Raw genomic sequence first — 20,283 nt, 5'->3', positions numbered from 1 at the left:
CCTAGCAGCGGGAAGCAGAGAGCAAAGAATCAACATAACAAATCCATTATATGATGTTATTAAGTGATAGGTGCTATAGGAAGAAGACAGTAGTGTGGAGGGGGACTGGGTAAGGGTGGGGGCAGAGTGACCTCTTTGAGAGAGGGGGATTTGGGAAACAAATGGGATCGCCAAACTGTGGCTGCTGCGGACTGTTTCAGCAAGTCTCAGAACAACTTGGGGTTTTGCTCGAGGGGAGGCCATCCAAGAGGTCAGAGCTACACCTCGCCCCCACCGTGAAGCAACTAACCAGAGACTGGTTGTGAGTTGCTGGCAAATCCTTCTACTCTGTCCCTCAAAACGAGGAAGTCCGAGCCAGCTTCAGAGAACGGGGGGACAAATCTTGAGACAGTGTATGCCAACAGCTCTGCTGGGATACGTGACATAAAAAGGCAAATAAATGGGCAGTAGGTGGGTGCAGTTAGGGAGCCAAGAGGGCATATTTTGTGACACAGGAGCTGCTAGAACAGAGAGAATATGAGGCCCGTCTAAGGGCTGAAGGTTGTGAGTGGCCCAGAGAGGGTGGGACCCGGAGCACCAGTGCAGGAACCCTTCTGTCAAAGGACGCAGAAGGGGAGACTGGGGAGTCCCGAGGCGATCTGCAGCCTCACACACTGGGCCTCCAGAGGGACGCAACCTGCCCAAGGCTCCTAGAGGGCCTCTCACCCTCCAGACTCCTGGGGCTGTGGTGAAAGAGGCAGCCAGAGCAGAGAGGCTGGGGCAGGAATCACAGCAATGCTGGGTATTAAGAACCCTAAGGTTCTTCATGGGTGTGGATGGCGACCGACAGTGGAACAGGCAGAGGTACGACCTGCCACCAGACCCTGCAAGGCCTGTCCAGGGCTGAACCAGGGGGGCTTCATAATTCCCTCCAGAGGGGCTCTCCTATCCCCTAGTTCCCTTTATTGTCTTCCTGATAGTCCCAGGCCAGAGATCTTTCCTTTTCTATCGCCTTTGTCAAAAGGCCTCTGTTTCTCTCTGTCTTTTTTTTTTTTTTTGCCGCACCGCATGTCTTGTGGGATTTTTAGTTCCCCAACCAGGAATCAAACCCGGGCCCTAGGCAGTGAGAGCACCAAGTCCCAACCACTGGACCACCAGGGAATTCCCTGTTTTTATCTCTCTCTCACCTGTACTTCTCTACCAGACTTTTGGATCAGGGCCCCTATCTTAGTAGGGCCTCATCTTTACTCTCCATTGACAATCAACTAATCTCTGGTAAAATACTAATGACAGTTCAGAAGTGAGCGGTCCAGTTCCCTTGCAGCAAAAGCAAACCCAAACAAAACACACAGACAAAACCCACCAGCACCAACATTTCCTTTACTGACTTTCAGCAGACACCCACCTTCTCTCCTTTCCCTCCTCCCACCTGGCCCCAGGGATGTCTTCAATCTGAGTGGTCTCAGAGGCACTGAAGGCTGGGCCTCTGCTGGCCCACAAAGCTCTTCTGGGCAGACTGCGGAGAGGCTCCCCTCCAGGCAGACACGGCTGGATCTCAGCCCCCTCAGTACCCCAGCTATGTCCCCCCTCTGTTCCACAACAAGTACACATCCACATGGTGGCAGCGGCTGTGGGGAAAGGAAGGATGTGCACCCCTGGAGAGGGGGGAGGGCGTGGAGAGGCAGCAAGTGACCCAGTCAGAGTCTGAGAGAGAAATTCTAGGGAACAGAATGACTTCTGGAGGAAAGGAAGGAACCAGAGAGACATTCTGGACAAAGTGAGAGAAAAGAAGAGCAAGAGGCCGGAGGCCTGTGAGTCAGGACACCCGAGCTGGAGCTCTAACGTGATTCCTGACCTGCCCCACGGCCTGGGACAAACTCTTCCTCTCTCTGGTCGTCAGGGACTTCATCAGTGGGGGCTCGACCGGAAGAGTTCTACATCCCCGCCAGTCCCAAGGCATGAGTCGGAATCCGCAAAGATGGAGAGGCAGGCAGAGGCTACCTGTGCCGGCCCGTGTACCCGGTGGACTCGTCATCTCTCCCCAGCATCCCACCTCTGACTCGCCCTGCCACTGACCAGGGACAGCACTTCCCTAGAGGAGGTCCTGGGCGGTTCCTCTGCCGGCCAGCAGCCCCACCATGCAAGTGGAGGAGCTCATCACACAGGCCTTCTCCTGGCCTGCAAGGGCAGAAAGATCGAGCGTGCTCTCTCCAAAGGCCGCTGAGCCCTGTTTAAGGCAGTGTGACTCCTCTGAGAGGCTTGGGGGTGGAAGGAGCTGTGGTGTCATTTCAACGTGGCAGCCTTTTCTCCAATCCATGACCCTCCCTTTCTCGGCGCCAAAGCTGCCTCTTCCGGGAGGTGTTCCAGAGGCCCCCTGCCTGCTCTCCACCTTATTCTCTGAGGCTGATTCCACAGTCCCAGAGAAAACCTCTCCCTTCGAGAAGTCTCCCTTCCCCAGCTACCCATCTCCTCCAGACCCTCTGGGTTCTTGACAGAAGCCACGCTCAGCCCTCCCTCAGTGACCCCTGACCCCACAGGCTTCTTCATCTCCAGAACCATAAACAGCTTCCCCTGGACCAGTGTCTGCCAATGACTTGTTAGAAGACAGGCTCGTGACGGTAGTGATGAGCATGGAGGACAGTAACGAAAATACTAATGACCTTCTCTTCCATTTCTACAACACTTTTCAAAATTTTAAACTCTTTCATGTAGAAAATTTACTTTTTGAAGTGACAACATGCCAGTTATTTTATGCTCATGCGATCATTGCAATAAGTGGTGGGGATAAAGATTATCATCTCCATGCTTCAGACGAGAAAACTGAGGCCCCGAAAAGAAGCGACTCTCCAAAGGACCTGTAAGTGAGCGGCAGGGCCAAGACCTGCTGTCCTGGTCTCCCGGCTCCCTGCCCCAGGGAGGTCTCTCACCTGCATGAGCTCTGCAGCCGGCTGCTGTGCCTTGCCCTCCAGCTCGGAGATGACCAGCGCCAGCCGGGCAAGCTCCCCGACGCCCCTGGTCTTGTACTTCTCCCTGCCCTCTGTGAGCTCCTGCTCCAGCTTCGCCAGCTGGTCCAGCAGGCGCTGTTCCCGCTCCCTCAGGAACTGGTGGCCCTGCTCAAACTCAGCCACGATGCACTGCCTCTGGTCCTGGAGCTTCTTCTGCAGGGGTGGGAAGGGGAGAAGGGGGTGACACCTCCGCCCCGGGGCAGAAGATCCCTCCAGGACCTGGTGTAGGGGAGCACAGGCTGGCTCTTTGCCTCTCGTGCCCCTCGCTGACCCCATTCATGAATTCTACAGTGTTTGGGCTGGAAGGGGCTTTAGAGCTCTCCTGTGGCAACCTCCTTTCCTCAAAGAAGACACAGTAAGTCAGTCAGGTCAGTTCCCTCAGACACCATGGGATTGGAACCCTGACTGCCTGCCATTATCTGTTCTAGGTAAACCAGTATGTTCTGGGGTTCTTTGAGGAACATTATGAGCAAACACATTTTCCCCTCCTGGACACCAATCGCCGTGTGCTGCCTCTTCCAGGAAGTTTTCCTTGATTAATTTTATCCAAGCCTGACCGATCCTCTCTTCAGCATCCTCCCCCTTATGTGTAAAATATCTGTGTGTACCCCATCCCTGCCATGTAGGACTATATGCTCTTCCCTCAGTGAAACTGTGGAATGTCTATGCTCAGGGACCATGTCCTTTCTTGTCCCCAAGTCTCCCTGCCGAGTCCAGGCTGGGATCTGGTCAGCATCCTTGCACACTGAGCACCTGGAGGCACTCCTTGGATTGGGCCGTCTCCTGCTTCACTCTGTCCCTCTCCCAGGGCCTAACTGCTCACCACCGGGACTGGTCCCAGCATCCCTCCACCCTCCAATGCCCACTTCCCCAACAGACGTTCCCCTAGAAAACTGGAACCTCTTATCAGTTTTTTCCCTCTGATCCCATCTCTCATCAAGCACACAACGCGCTGCCTGTTTCCTAACTACTGGCAACCACAGGCGCAGGACTCGCTAGACACAGCGTCTTCAGAGCTGGTCGGGCCTTGCCTAGCCCACCCCTCTCAGTTCTCGTCCTGGAGCCAGCTCCCTCCTTCCAAACCCCCTGCTCCCCTCACTCTCAGGAACCATGTCTTTCTCCCTCTCTTTGAAAGGAAGAACGAAGCCAGGCCTTCCTCAGTTCCCTACACCCTGGCTCTGCTGAGCAGACACGCCCTGCAGCTGCGGTGAGTCACAGAAGGAGGAGGACCTTAGCTGACATCCAGGCAACCCAGTCACTTGTGAGACGAGGAAGCAGGCCAGAGCCACAGAGCTCAGACCGGCAGGGCCTGGGCTAAAGCCCAGGCTTCCCGGCCGTCGGTCCAGTCGGGGCTCCCTCTCCCAGGGAGCCGGCTGCCTGCCTCAGAGCTTTCCCTCAACAGCCTCACTTACCAGCACAGCCAGGATATCAGCTTCTCCCTTGGCCTGAAAGCCCTGAATTTTGTCTCTGTCTCTCCTTAGGGTACTCAGGTGGTTCAGGATTTTTTCCTGTAGAAAGACAAGCAGTGGGGATGCTCTGGGCTGAGGCAGGAGGGTGGACTCGGGCTGAGTCCTCGGCCAGCGAGAAGCCTTCTGAGGGGTCTGCGCCAGGCCTCGCCTCCGGGTGGGTGCCAAGCAGAGCATCCCTCCCTGCGGGGGTGAGGAGGGCTTACCCTGTGGGGCTGGGCCGCCTTCTCCACGAGGACGGCCGAGTGGTGCCTGTGCTCCCGGGACTCCCGGCACATGACACACAGCAGCTTGCCATCGTCCTCGCAGTAGTAGTGCAGCTTCTCCTGGTGCCGCTCGCACAGCCTCGTGTCCTGCTGCTCCCGGGCCGCTTCCCCCGGCTGCCGGCCCTTGTCCACCTTCAGCCGCTCGATGTTCTCCACCAGGCTGGCCAGCTGCCACACTGGCCTGATATTCTCCTTCTTAAAAGGCTTCTTACACAGGGGGCAGACAGGGCGGCCCCCTGATGCAGGGCGGATGTCGGTGGTACAGCTGCGGCAGAAGACGTGGCCACAGTCAATGGTCACCGGGTCCCGCAAGTAATCGAGGCAGATGGAGCAGGTCACCTCCTCTTCCAGGCTCCGCAGTGGTGCCAACGCAGCCATGGTGTCCTGAGCTCAGAGGGGTCCCTGTTCACTGGTGGGGACTTCTCCTCCTTGGAGACCAGACACGGAGTCAAGAGCAGGCACAGCAGAGGGGCAGAAATGGCAGCCTTGCGCAAAGCTGCCAGCCCCAGCGATCGATCAGTCAATCAATAGATACTTAGCAGCTCCTACGAGGCTCACACAGAATCAGAGCGAAAGGACCTTACCGATCCTCAAGTCCAACTCCCTCATTTTATAGATGAGGAAACTGAGGCCCAGAGAGGGTAGCTTGGTAGAAGGGAGAGCAGAGCTGCCACCAGCCCACGCCACGCTGTTGGGAAAGCACTCCTACCTCAAGACCCTTTCCTTCCATCTGTTGGGAAATTGCTCTAATATACCAATTATGATAGAACAAGGCACCAGATAACTACCTGCTGAAAAACTGTCAGAACATGCAAATCTACAGTGTCTATTATGTGCACAGTGCTGTCTCACTTCTGCAGTGCGTGGGCGGCACAACTGTTCATGGGGGGCCCTGACAGAGTCAAGAGACTCCTTTGTCTTCCCTGTAGATCTCAGGTGTCAAGGACTAAGCGCACCGAGGTTCTTTACCAAGACTCAAGAAGCGTCAAGAGTCTGAGTTCTGGTGTTCTCCTTTATAGATGTTTCCTTGGGCTGTGCTGAAGTTTTGGCTTGGTTCACTTCCCCCAGAAAGCAGGTCTCTACCCAGACTCAGCCCGCCGGCAGAGCACGGCCTGACCACACCAGACTCGTTCTCAGATGTGCCCCCCTGTGCAGCTGGCCTGGCTGCTCTACCGCTAACAAGGGCGACTGAGACCAACGTGAGAGGAAGCCTCAGGTGGCTTGTGACCGTGATGTGCTGATGAGGGCTTGGCCGTAAGAGGGAGCACAGAAGCTGAGCACAGAGAGGACTTTAGTCCTGTTTACCTCTGCAGCCCTGGCCCACTTCCTGTCTGAGGTTAGGAGCCTCAGCACACCTAACCCAACAGCTTCCTCCTGCCCCTGACACTGTGTGACAAGAGAGAACTCATTTAAGTACTCTGAGCCTCAGTTTATCCATCCGTAAAATGGGGAGAGTGATACTTACCTTCAAGGGTTTCTAAGTGGGTTGAGTAAAAGAATTACGTTGAAAATACTATGCATAAGTGCGGTATAGAGGGGGAATCTAGGAGAGAACCCAGAACCCGCGGTTCCCAAATCCAGTGAGTGTTCAAAGCACAAGTAGAGCAAGAGTGGAAATTTAAAGTGAGGATGAACCGCCATAGTGACACACGAGCTCCAGAGTTAAAGCAGACGAGAGACTCGTGGGGCAAACTGGGGAATCTGCTGTGCCGCAGACCCACAGAAGGACCCACAGGAGGCAATAAGCAGTCGCTGGGAAGAGAGCCAGCAGACAGGGCACGCAGGTAACTGCGAGGCTGGAATGAAGCCCTTGGAACCACAGGCAAATCAATCCGATTACTGACTATGTACGTGAAAGTCCATTACAGCAGAGTTCAGTGGCCTTCAAGGTCTTTCACTGTAGTGACATGAATGAGCTAGAAATAAAGCCCCAAAGAGAAAACGACACAGGAATACAAAGTCTACTTCTTGAGGATCTAACGCAGCAATATATAAAAAGTGCTTTATAAAGTGAAAGTACTGTACAAATGTAAGGGATTATTTTACTGCTGACAATGAACTCCAACTGGAAGCTCCAATGGATTTAGAGATGTGTGACTTTAGGAGTGTGGAAAAGACCTGTACCTACAAAGCTCAAATGAAAGAATCAAGGAATTTAACTGGTAAATGAAGGTAATAAAGTTTTTAGAATGTTAATAAGGGTAGTAAAAATCCTAGGAATTGCCTGGTCAACTCCCTGGTTTGTCTGTTGAGGAAGTGAGCCTGAGGTGATTCCTGCGGGTGGTGGAGCCCTTCACCAACTCACTTTGCTGAGGGGCTTGGAAGTTCAAAGGCTAAGGTTATTTGTTTCTTTTATTGTTGTAGGGGGATGGCATGTGTTTATCTTCGGGGCTGGGAATTTAATTCTGTTGCAAATGACCAGATGAATAAAAGTACTATGAAGAGCTCAGCTACAGCTCCCCGTCCACACAAAACCTGACACAATCAGGCACCCTCATCACCTGGAGCAGGAGTTCTTAACCCAGGCTCCATGCTGGACTTTCACACATCTTTAAACCCCCAACACTGTATGAAAATGGTTACTAATGTACTAGATGAAAAACCTGTCCAGGGATTAGAGAAGAATGCTGGTGAGTAAGTGTAGGAGGGATGATAGAACTAGAAAAACACCATCTTGCAAGCTCCACTGTATAAGACAAGGATCATCATCAGATACTAAAACCATGAGGTACTAGGGGACAGGACAGTCCCATGGTGCTAAGTACCGCCCAGTGGGTTACTCCCTAATGTACCTTGAAGGGAGAGATCTGGTGATGGCCTTAGTAAATGACCAAATCCAGCATCGCTAATAGAGGGACAGGTGTTTCTGGCATATGGTTCCCAATGTGGCACCATATGAATTGCACAATGTCACCTTTGAAGTAGTCGTGCCAAATATGTTTGAGGTGGGACCTCCCTGGTGGCGCAGTGGTTAAGAATCTGCCTGCCAGTGCAGGGGACACAGGTTCGATCCCTGGTCTGGGAAGATCCCACATGCCGCGGAGCAACTAAGCCCATGCACCACAACTACTGAAGCCTGTGCACCCCAGAGCCAGTGCACTGCAACTAGTGAGCCCACGTGCCACAACTACTGAAGCCTAGAGCCCGTGCTCTGCAACAAGAAGCCACCACAACGAGAAGCCCGCGCACCGCAACGAAGAGTAGCCCCTGCTCGCCACAACTAGAGAAAGCCCACGTGTCGCAACGAAGACCCAACGCAGCCAAAAATAAAAAATAAAAAAAAGTTTGATGTGAATGAATCCAATCACATCTTTCAACCTACCTTCCAGTTTATGGAAAATATGAGGGTTAGAAGAATGAGTTAAAGCCCATCATCAGGAGACAGATGAAATCCAGAATAGGAGACATTCCACAAGATAACTGGCCTGGACTTTTAAAAAGTCAGTCATGAAAAATAAAACAGGATTGTTCTTGATTTAAAAAGACTAAAGAGAAATAAGAATCAAATGCAAATACTTTGATTAGATCCTGTTTTTTTTTTAAAGCTATTAAAAACAGTTTGGGGACAATTAGAGGAAATTTGACAAAAGACTAGGTATTGGATCATATTAAGAAATTATTATTGATTTTTTAATAGCATTTATTGAAGTTATGTATGAGAATGTACATATTTTCAGGCAACACATGCTGCAGTATTTAGGACTGTATGACTACAACTTACTTTTAAATGGTTCAACAAAACAAAATAAAAAGTCAAAAAAATTTTCTGAGGAGAGGGGCTAGAGTTTTCCATCCTTCTTAAAAGAATCTGTACAAGAGTCTGTAACTACCAAAGATGTTGAAAATCTCTAATAGAGAGATGATCGTGCCCAACACTTGTAGAAGCTCAATACATAGGTGCTGAACAAATGAATGGATTCAGAGGAATGAAGGCAATGTTAATTGCATATGCATTTGTTTGAGAGTCTGCTGAAACTAACAAATGAAACACAGTACAGTTCTATGTTCAATCCCATTGCTTGGTTATATAGGCTCCATCCTGAATATATAACAAATATTGAAGATGGCTTACTCTGGCATTGCTGACTATGTATAAGACTCGAGGTGTAAATCTGTCGGTTGAAACCAGGTTCAAGTTAGGGCTCTAACCCAAAAGCCCAGCGACTAACAACTTCTTGGTGACAGCATTTCTGTAGGACCCACCTTACCGGCCATTTACACATCTTATGTTATTTAATGCTCAGGATACTTTTCTGAGGAAACTGAGGCTCAGGGAGGGAAGCAACTTGCCCAAGAGCACGTGGCTAGGAAGCAGTGTCTGGTGCTGATGCCTCAGCCCAATCCATTACACTCTCTTCTCTGCCCAGGCAAACTGTAAAACGGGGCCTAATACCAGTTCCTTTGTCAGGAAGCTTGGATGAGGTCATCTCAATGGAAGGGCTTTGTAAACTGGAGAGTGCTGACAAAAGTAAAGGGGCATGTATTACTGCTGACGCTGAGGGAAAGCACCCTTGCCTTAGATTCAACAGGAAGCAGGGCTCCTGTATGAGACGCGGGTGGACCTGGGGTCACACTGCACAGCCAACCCTTTCGAGCCGATGCAAGACTGACCCTCTCCAAAACCCCTCCCCAACTTACCACGCTCCCCTGTGATTCTGCCTTTTCTATCATTTGTGCCTTTAGCATATTCTGATGATCTCGACAGGTTTTCACAATAAGGGGTAAAACTATCACACTCCTCTCCATTCCTGGCTCTCTGGGTGGACAGAAACCACAGAAAGCCAGAGCCAGAAAAAGTCTTCACAACGACATGGTCCACCCTACTTCCTTTACCCAAATGAGAATTCTGAAACCTGAGGAAGTCGTTTCATGGATTACCTTCTACCAGAGGCCACTCACCCCTGCCCTGGGGTGGACAGGTCTTCTGTCCTTTCAATAAACCAGAAGCTGGTTTCAATTCCACAGAACCAGGCAGAACTGGAGACGCTCCCGACCTTTTTGAGTTCCCCTTGCCCCACAATCCACCTGTCCCCTACAGCTCTCCGCATCTCCTAAATACCTACTCTACGTATGTCAACAGACTGGCTGAGGTGACACCACATAATTTCTGGCACACATTTCAGGATGTGGATGCCGTGCACAAGTGCTGGCTGCAAGAACCCCTGTGAGTTGTAAAAACTAGCTGAGGTTTCTCTTTTCATGGTTAGAATTCTGGTAGATAGACTTTATCAAGTTATGAAAAGAAACTTCTATTCCTACTATTTAGAGAATTATATATATATTTATACATACATGTATATATATATAACTTGATACATGATTTTTTCTTCTTTATATAGTCATGTGTTTTTTTCTTTAATTCATTAATGTGATAAATTGTGTTAAAATATTTTCTTATAAGTCATCTTTATTTAGGAATAAACCCTACTTGATTATGATGTATTATGTGTAATTTTAATAAACAGTTTGATTCAGGTTAAAAAAAAAAAAAACTAGCTGAGGGAAGCATCGCCGCGAATGCCCACACCTTGTAAGGGACAGGTACTTACACTCCTCACCCACCCCAGAGGGAAAGGATCTAACTCTAGACCCCTGTCTCTTAACAGTTGCCAACTTCTACCCTAGCAGGTTCTAAACCTTCCCTCAACTTCCCATGGCTTTTGATGCCCCACACCTTCGTCCCTCCTTCCTGCTGCCTTGGGCTCCTACATGCCACAGCAAGGGACCCTAGAGGACACCGAATCCCAGATGTGGACTCCAAGGCCCAGGGAGGTGAGTGGAGGGGGCTGGATTTGCACCCTGGTCTCCAGGCTGCTTCTCAAGTCCACACATGGGGCTCCAAACAAGAGCCCCTTCTTCCTTGTGATCCTAAAGTGCTGAGCCTAGGGCTCCATGCCCTGTGGGAAGGCCATTTAAGGGCTCCTGGGGCTCCAGATTAAGCCTCATTTCTTAATCTGAAATAACCAAATTCTCCTAGAAGTAAACTTCTGTGAGACACCTCTAACAAAGCAGGAAAGGACAAAATTCAGGGCAAAAAGCAAGTGATCTGGATCTGGATACTAGAAGGAGTGGCCATGCCCCTGCTGCCGACACCTGGACTCCCAATATCTTTACAGGCCTGGCTGTGGGCTGGGCACCAGGCAATCTCAGGGGATGCCAGTTTGGTGGGCGGTGCATTGATGAGGTCACATGTGGGTTACTTTTCCCCCACAGGTCAAGCATCACTGGTGCTCTGAGGCACAGTGCAGGCCATGCAAACCCCCGGGGCCAGGCCGAGACATGCTCTGAACAGTGGAAATCCCCACAAGGCCCAGGGCAGGGCATGGAAGCAGCAGCCACTGGGAGTTGGATGGGACAAGGCTTTGAAGTGCTGCTGAGGCTTTTAAGTAGGAGGGTGTCAAAATTCATTCAACAGTTAATAGGTATTTACTAAGCGCCAGGCACTGAGGATACAACAGAGAACAAAAATGGGAAAAGTCCCTGCCCTCCCAGAGCTTACATCTAGTGACATAACTGAGTGATCCTTTGGAAGCTGCAATCAGAGCTAACTGTGGGGATTATACAATCCTCAAGGCCTTCCCAATGTACTTAAACCTCCTCTCTTCATTGCCTAGTGTTCCAGGCACCGCAGCTTTCCTTTCGTCCCTCAGACATACCCTGCCACGTGTTAAAACACAGGTTCGCTCATGTAACCACCCAGGCTCCAGGGATAAAGTGAAAACTCCTTCCCATGCTCTGTGAGGCCGCCAATAATCTAGGCCCAGGCCTTGTCTCCAGGCTCATTTCCTGCCATTGCCCACCTCAAACTCGACCCCACAGACAAACCAAACCCCTCTCTAAGCCTCCAAAAGTGCCATGCTCTTTCCTGCCTGAACCCTCTGAAAATGGTGTTCCCTCTGAATAGAACACCATTCCTTTCCTTCTTAGTAGACTCCTTTTCCAGCTTGAAGTCTCAGCTGAAAGCCATCTCCTCTTTCCTGACCTGTCACACTGAGGCCACATGCTCTCTCCCTTATACAGCCCCCCAGCACTCCACACTGCACTGGATACTTCTATGCAATCGTGAGTCCCTAATTATTATAATTACTTAACACCAGCTTTTCCCACCGCGTTGGACAGAGACTGTGTCCGCCTTATCCCCAGAATCTAGCACAGTGCCTGACAGAGGAAACATGAAAAACTGGCTGAGGAAGTGAATAAAGCACAGGCACAGAGCGTCTGATGCCCACAAAATGCTTCCTAAGTATCTGCTGAACTAGTGCAAGAAATCTCAGCTACTTGTCCTTTCCCTCCAGCAAGATGAGAAAGTACTAGAGAGAAGTGACTTCTTCAGATTCCCTGCAGAACAGTGGGCTGCAATCACCAGCACACCCCCAGTCATGGTATCCAAGGTTTGGCTCCAGGAACGTACAGAAACCAGGAGAGAAGAAAAAGCTGTGTCCCGGGAAATGGTTGTGATTATAATGGTGAGAATCGCTCCTTCCCTCTTCTTTCGTTTTACACTAGGTATGCATCCGTGAACAAAACAGTTTATTTTTCCTGGGTTTGAGCATTTCAAATGAATGGAATCACATTGCATTTGCGGGGGGGGGGGGGCGTGGGGAGGACTATCTACGTCAAGTCTGTGAGGTTCACTCACATGATTGCGAGCCGATTTTGTTCATTTTCATTGCTTTATGACTGTATAATTCTACTTCTGATGTAGCCTATTTTTGTTTTTCGGCCACGCCATGCGGCTTGCAGGATCTTAGTTCTCCAACCAGGGATTGAACTCTGGCCCTCGGCAGTGGAAGTGCTGAGTCCTCATCACTGGACCACCGGGGAACTCCCTGATGCAGTCTACTTCTTATGGCACCTGAGTTGTTTCCAGTTTGGGACAATTACAAACACTGCTCTGTGAACATTTCTGCTCACATGCCCTAGTACACCCAGGCAAGCAGGATGCACCCCCAACTTACCTAGATCAGGCCAAACTGTTTCCAAAGTGGTTGTACCACCGTGTGTCCCCACTAGCAGGCTCCGAGCGCCCATGTTGTTCCACAGCCTCACCAATACCTGATATTTTCATCTTTTAAATTTCTGCCATGGTGACTATAGGTAATAATACTGAATTGCATATTTGAAAGTAGCTAGGAGAGTAGACCTTAAAAGACCTTAACACTGGGCTTCCCTGGTGGTGCAGTGGTTGAGAGTCCGCCTGCCGATGCAGGGGATGTGGGTTCCTGCCCCAGTCCGGGAAGATCCCACATGTCGCGGAGTGGCTGGGCCCGCGAGCCATGGCTGCTGAGCCTGCACGTCTGGAGCCTGTGCTCCGCAACGGGAGAGGCCACAACAGTGAGAGGCCCACATACCGTTAAAAAAAAAAAAAAAAAAAGCCCTTAACACAAGAAGAAAAAACTTTGTAACTATACATAGTGACACACGTTAACAGGACTATTGTGATCATTCTGCAATATATACAAATATCAAATCATTATGTCGTACACCTGAAACTAATGTAATGTTATATGTCGATTATACCTCAATTTAAAACAAAACAAAACAATTAAATACGTAATAGATGCTTCACATACTAAAAAAAAAAAAATTGCCAGTCTGGTGAACGGGAAATAGAATCCCATTGTGTGTATGTATATGTATGTTTAATGCTTTAAAAAAAATAATAGGGGCTTCCCTGGTGGCGCAGTGGTTGAGAATCTGCCTGCTAATGCAGGGGACACGGGTTCGAGCCCTGGTCTGGGAAGATCCCACATGCCGCAGAGCAACTAGGCCCGTGAGCCACAAGTACTGAGCCTGCGCGTCTGGAGCCTGCGCTCCGCAAAAAGAGAGGCCGCGATAGTGAGAGGCCTGCGCACCGCGATGAAGAGTGGCCCCCGCTTGCCACAACTAGAGAAAGCCCTCGCACAGAAACGAAGACCCAACACAGCAAAAATAAATAAATAAATCAATAAACTCCTACCCCCAACATCTTCTAAAAATAATAATAATAATAATAATAATAAAAAGAAACAGCATGAAGAAAGACCCAGTAACAGGCCAGGGAATCAGCCCTAAAGCAGCAGATCAGATTGTCCCTTGATCCAACTAGTAAGTGTTGTAAATGTTTATCTTTTGCAGGAAGGGGTCCACCCCCTTTTAGCTTCCATTCTTCCTTCCTCTGCTAACTTTACCCAGTTAAGGAACTGGGCATCATGTGCTTGGGGTAGAGCTCAAAGGTGGAACAAGAGAAAGAGTCGTAAGCCCCCTGGCCACAGTGCTTGCTTCAGGGTTGAGAACATGACTCAATTGCAGCCAGTCACAAGGAGACCTAGTTGAGTCACGGGGGAAAAAAGATTCTTGAGAACTTTTTCTCTAGAACTTGCAAGAAGTGAGGTCAAACGGTTTGGAGCTGCTACAGCAGCTAGCCAGAGGGTTAGCCTGTTTGAGAATGAAGCCAACCCAGGGATGAAGTGAAAGAAACCAGGTCCTGATGGCATCCGGTGAAACCTGTATCGAGCTGTGCCTGAATCTAGCCTAACCTTGAACTTTTCTGTCACCGGAGGCAATAAATGCCAATAAATGCCCTTTCTGCCCAGCCAGCTTGGACTTGTCTATCATCTGACCTCTCCCATCCCCACCCCAAATTCCTGCCAGATACAGCAGAGGAAGTTATTGATGGTTACTAGGCTGAAATATACAAAGAGCTCATGCAGAAAAATCAGCCTCTTCATCTAGACAAAGCACTGGGCAAAGGTAGACACTAAGTGGCAATTCTGTTCTCTCTGGGCCCCACAGGTAGAATACAACCTGCCAGGACATAACAGATCTCCAACCTGCTCCATTGCTGAGTAAGGAGCAGGCAGATCTTCTTCCACCCCAGCTGTCATTCTAACCAAAGCCTAAAGTGAAGAGTCCTGGGTTAGGATGAAAACCCAGATTATCACCCAGCCTCAGCTACTCTGCTGTGCAGCCCAAGGCTAGATTCTTGACCTTTCTGGATCTCAATATCACCATGAAGTAATAGGGGTAGGAGGTAACATCCAGGCAATTCACAGGACAAATTGACATAAAGGTTTGGCAAGCATACCAGAATATTTACTGTGCAACATAAAGTCACTGCTGTGATCAAGAGCCACCAAAGCAGAATAAACATAGATGATATCTTTGGATCAGGTATCCCAGTTTTATTGGGTTTTTTTGGTTTGTCTGTTTGTTTGTTTTGACAATTGGTTATCAGGCAGGAAAAAGCCAGTTAATCAAATTTAGTTTCTTCAAGATCATAAATGGAGTCAGTGAACTCAAAATCTATGGGTTAGTGAGATGGAGACAGTCTAACCATTCATTCCCCAGAAGAAGGAGGGCCCTAAGCCACCAGCTAGGAAGTTACTACTTTAATCAAATTTGAGACACCCATGTCATTACATGTTTGCATCTCTGAAATGTGATAAATGGCATGCCATAATTTAACTGGCAAAATATTTTTTCTATGTGGAAATAAAATAATTGATGACATCTTAGATGTGGTGAAATGTAGCATATCTCGTACAAAGTGCTGCCAGGGTCCTCTAACACATGGAACTCATCCTGCCACCCTCCTGCTTCAAAATTCCTGAGGTCGAAGCTGCACAGCAGGGCACACAGGCCCCCTATAATCTGCCCCCCACTTACCCATCCAGCCTTGAATCCTAACGCTAGAGACACTGAACTGGAAAGACAGCCCCTTCTTCACCACCCCCTCTCCCCACCCCTTGCTCTTGTACATGAGCTTCTCAGTCCCAGCTCATCCTTGAAAGCCTGAATCAGATATGCCCCCTTATCTGTGAGGTCCTTCCTGTGCCCATCCCACATCTGAGCTGAATGAATTCCCTCCCTCGGGAAGCTCCTGCAGATACTACATTTCTATTATAGCACTATCATACCACTTCCTAATTGATATTTTTACCCATCTTTCTTCCAACCAGGATGTGAACCCAAGGGTCACTTCTCACCGATCTTTTCATATCTCCAGTATCGGGCACAAAGTCTGTAAATGTTTGTGAGGCTAAATGTTATCCCATGATTCCAGAGCCTCGTATCTTCTTCATTCTCCCCCTCACCACACTCCCTTTCCCACTTTGCAATCTTGCTTCAGCAGGAGGCTCCAAGGGCTCCCCTCAGATTAGACATTCTTGGCCACAAACACTACCCAGATCTCCTCCCTCTGCACATATAGTTTGGGGGGAAAGGTCACTGTATTTCTACCAAGTTGGCAAGTTTTAATTTACCCTGGATGCCAGCCAAATTAAGCCTTTGTTTTCCAAAACCAATTTCTTCCCATTCTCCATGTCGTTTCCTATTCTGATCCTGGGGGGTGGGTATAAGTGTGAAGTCACCCCAAGAAGCCTCAATTCCAACTACCGGCTCTCCTCTGCAGCTCGCAGTGTCTTTTGCAGCAGTCACCCCAGTCTGAGCCCAGCCTATCACTCCCTTTGGGGGAAGTGACATCTAAGAAGTCACCTACTGCCGCTGGGCCTCAGTTTCCTTACTGCTTAACAAGGTAAGAATAACGTCTTGTCAAGTTCGCCAGGCTGTTTGAACTTCAGTCGAGGTCACATAAGTGGAAGTGTTTTCAACAGCAAAAAACTCTATAAAAATACATGCTAGAAAAGAGCACAGGAGCCAACTTAAAAGAACTCGCAATGGCTAAAGTTGTAACAAAACAAAGTAGTATTGAATTATAACCCAAAGTATAAAATAAATATCCATGAGTCCATACTGATACAAATAAATGATTGAATAAGTGATTAAATAAGGCAAAAGAGACAAATCTCCCACGCAGAAGAATTCCAGATAATATATGTACGGAGTTGCCCTTAAGGAGGCAGGAGATAATCCCACTCCTTAGGTCAGGGCTGCACACAGTTTGACTACTGTCCAAAGAGTACAGTATGGAAGGGGGTGGGGGGGCACGGGGGGGAGGAGGGGAGGAAGAGTAACTTTACAGTGGAGAAGCCTGACTTCTCAGCCAGGTAATCAAGATCAGCATCAAGTTATAAAGCATGTTCCCTTGATGTGAAGTGATGAAAACGTCAATCTACCTCTGTGGTCTTCCTCCCAATAACCCATAAGCCCAGACTCAGGAGAAAAACAACAGACAAATTCCAATAGAGGGGCAGCCTATAATACACATGGTAGATACTTCTCAAAACTCTCAAGATCATCAAAAACAAAGTCTGAGGGGCTTCCCTGGTGGCGCAGTGGTTGCGAGTCCGCCTGCCAATGCAGGGGACGCGGGTTCGTGCCCCGGTCCGGGAGGGTCCCACATGCCGCGAAGCGGCTGGGCCTGTGAGCCATGGCCGCTGAGCCTGCGCGTCCAGAGCCTGTGCTCCGCAACGGGAGAGGCCACAGCAGTGAGAGGCCCGCGTACCACTAAAAAAAAAAACAAACAAAAAAACAAAGTCTGAGAAACTGCCACAGCCACGGGGAGCATAATGAGAACTAATTGGAATATGGTAACCTGGGTGGGATCATGAAACAGAAAAAGTACTTAGGTAAAAACTAAGGAAATCTGAATACATTATGGATGCAGGCCAATAATAATGTATTGATACAGGTTCATTAATTGTAACAAATGTTCCATATTAATGTAAGGTGTTAATAAATGAATGGGGAAAAGGTTTGGGGTATATGGAACTCTGTACTAGCTTCACGATTTTTCTATAAATCTAATACTGTTCTAAAAAATAGTCTTTTTCCAAAAATATGGAATTGCAGTTTGAGGAATATACAAATAGAGTCTATATTTTTAAAAAGCTGACTCTTTTAAGGTTGGGGGGTGAGTAACTCTAGGGATTGATTTTTAGCTCAGGCACGGTCAATGACACTGATATTTGTTGCATGCACGAACGAATATCATTCTCTGGAAGTGCACACAAACCGGCGTGGTGTCAAAATCTGGAATGTACTGGGAATTTGGAAGTGTTTGCCTCTCATAAGCTCCACAAAGGCAAATTTACACACTTTTCTAAGGCCATACAGGGTGAAAAGCTGCAGGGAAAATGCTGATGTGCTAATGGGCTGGAGGAGGAAGTGAATGCACAGCTCCAAGTATACGTGGCTAAACCGGTTTATTCTGACCAATTAAAAAACAAAAAACAACAACAAAACACCATGGCTCTGGTCCTGGAGCCTGACTGGCACTCTACGCGGCTCCAAGCAACGAGACCGTCATCTGGGCCCCGCTTACTTCTGGCTCCGGAGACAAGAATGGATGGGTGCCTGAGCTGGACACGGGAAAGCGAGGAAGACCCAAGAGGAGGGAGCGAATGGAGGCCCAAGCAAGCAGGAGGATTAGGCCGGGAGGGAGGACGCCGCGAACTTCACCCTTCTCCCAAGCCGGCCCGGCCTCGTTCCGCTCACGCGGCCGCGTTCGGTTGCCCGGACCCCGGGGCGCGTGTGTGACTGCTGCTTTGCTGCATTTCTCACCGGGCGCCCCCTACTCACCGGTCCCCAGCTCCGGGCCGCGAATCCCGGGCTGGTGTCGCTTCTTTCCCGCAGCGGTCAGTTCCGGGTCGCGCTCCTCCGCCAGCATTCAGCGCGACGGCGCGTCCTCACCCGGTAATCTCCGGGTTCTTTGGAGCCCTCCACCGCGATTTCCCCCGGACCAGCGCCCGGATTGGCCCCTGCCGAACGCCGCCTCCCAATGGGAGCCTTAGTCCCCTCTTCGTCACTGATCACTGGGCAAATCCCCGGGCCGCAGCGGTGGGTGGGGCAGCAGGGGCTTAGAAAGGGAAACTGAAATCTTGCGGAGCTGAGGTTTAGCGGCTGCCGCAGCCGGAGTTTGGCACGTGGTGCGCGCTTCCGCGCTACGGGGTGGAAGGGAGTCGAATTCTGAGGCCTAAATGAGACATCTCCGTAGGACTCTGGGACCCCAGAATCCCTCCCCTCCCAATTCCCGCCCCGGTCTGGACAAGGGTCGGAGGGCACTAGGCGGCGAAGCGAGTTTGCCAGGTGCTCAACATTAAATATGACTCTGCCCGCAACGTGGCCTAAATTTGCTTCCTGGACCAGGCAGAATCTTACCAAGCAGATAGTCTCAGGGGGCTATTTGCAGAAATTAACTACCATTTCCGAGGCGCTTACGATGAGGCGCTTTACATAAAATATCTTTAAACCAGTCAGGCATTTTTGTCCCCATTCGACAGAGATGCCAAGAGCTCAGGGGCCTGGGCTGTTTCCCTCTTCGGCGTTGGATTCAGAAACCACACAGCCCGAAAAGTGGACGGACACTCGGGTTCCCAGGATCCTCGGTGGGGAGATTTCCTTGAGGCTCCCGAGCGTCCACGCCACCCGGGGCCCGGGAAGCTGACGACGCCAAGCGTCCCTGGCCGGTCGCTCGACTCCTGTGTAGTCGTTGCCGTGTCCCAGGCACCGCCGCATGAAAATCGCCCAGTCTCCGTGGGCCAGCGGGACAGTCACCACGTTCAGCACATAGGCCCTCCAGCTACCTACTCTTTTAGTTGGTGTTTTGGAGGAAATGTTTGAAATGCTCCTTAAATGATTTCGTGCTACTAATTTGTCCTCTCCTTGTCTCTAGGAGGTACTTGCCCCACCCACAGGCCATTCGTGCATCCTCCAGCCACAGAGGTCCTTTCCCCTGCTTGAAATTCTCTGATAACTTCCCAGCCCACTTAGAGAGACAGGAAGGCCTCTTCAGGGCCTGCGGGGCTGACATAACCGCCCGGATTATCACTCTGACTTCTCTCTTGCCACTTCTCCCTAAGTCCCTGTGCTTCAACCCCTCTGGTCTTGAAACTCCCAGCCCTAACCCCTGGCATGGCTGCCCCCTTCTTGTCAGTCATGTCTCTGCTCCCTTGACATCTCAGAAAGGCCTTCCTCCACCATCCAGTCTGTTTCACTTTTGTCATACATTTTTCATCATTCCAAAGCATCTTGTTCATTTCTTTGTCAATGTGTTTATACTCCCCACTCGCCACCCACCCCTGAGCAATGTAGGCCCCATGAGGGTGGAGACATCACCTGTCTCCCCTGCACATGACTGTCATTCAGTAAATGTATATTGAATGAGTGGGCTCTGCTTGGGCATTTCTAGAAGCTTTCTAAAGCCCTATGGCCCTGCTTGGCTGCAGTGTCAGTTATGCACTCCCCTCTCCCACCACACTACACCTTGGTTGATGTGGCTTCTCAAGCTCAAGTAAGGGCAATGGTGACTCCAAGGTTTGCCTTATACAGTCAAAGGCAGTTTTGTAGTCGAACACAGTGGTATCTGCCCCTATAGCTACTGGGTGCTCAGACTCAGTGCCCCTGAGTTTCTGAGGGCAGAGCCAAAATTCCTTCCTCCAGCCCTCCAGCCCAGTGTTCATACCAGCTGGAGACCAGAGCATCATATGGGGCTGGTTAGGAGTTTAGCTTTCGAGTCAAGTTGCTGCTTGGCTCTGCATGGGCTGGGATCCTCCTCTCTGCCACTTTCTTCGTGATTCTGGGGAGTTGCTCAGCCTCTATGTGCCACAGGTTCTTTCTCTGAAAAATAGAGATAATAATTATATCCACTTCATAGAATCATTGTGAGGCTTAAATGAGATAATACAT

The 20,283-nt window shown here is 49.8% G+C and overlaps 1 protein-coding gene across 2 annotated transcripts in view; it reads right to left on the bottom strand.

Moving 5' to 3' along the window:
* Positions 1 to 18,300, bottom strand: part of TRIM26 (tripartite motif containing 26) — a 24,175-nt gene extending 5,875 nt beyond the window's left edge. The window contains exons 1-4 of one of the 2 annotated variants that reach the window (XM_081245912.1): positions 18,178 to 18,300; positions 4,657 to 5,144; positions 4,397 to 4,492; positions 2,907 to 3,137 (exon numbers count right to left, since the gene is read on the bottom strand). In XM_081245912.1, coding sequence (XP_081102038.1) covers positions 2,907 to 3,137; positions 4,397 to 4,492; positions 4,657 to 5,094 — 765 coding nt within the window. In that variant the 5' untranslated portion in view covers positions 5,095 to 5,144; positions 18,178 to 18,300. The remainder of the gene's footprint in view (positions 1 to 2,906; positions 3,138 to 4,396; positions 4,493 to 4,656; positions 5,145 to 18,177) is intronic. The other variant, XM_081245913.1, reaches the window with a different exon arrangement.
* Positions 18,301 to 20,283: the final 1,983 nt, after the last annotated feature.

This window comes from Mesoplodon bidens, assembly GCF_964165515.1.
Source record: "Mesoplodon bidens genome assembly, chromosome: 10".
Taxonomy (NCBI): Eukaryota; Metazoa; Chordata; class Mammalia; order Artiodactyla; family Ziphiidae; genus Mesoplodon; species Mesoplodon bidens.
The sequence above is the reverse complement of the archived record's forward strand: the minus strand, read 5'-3'. Positions and strand labels throughout refer to the sequence as shown.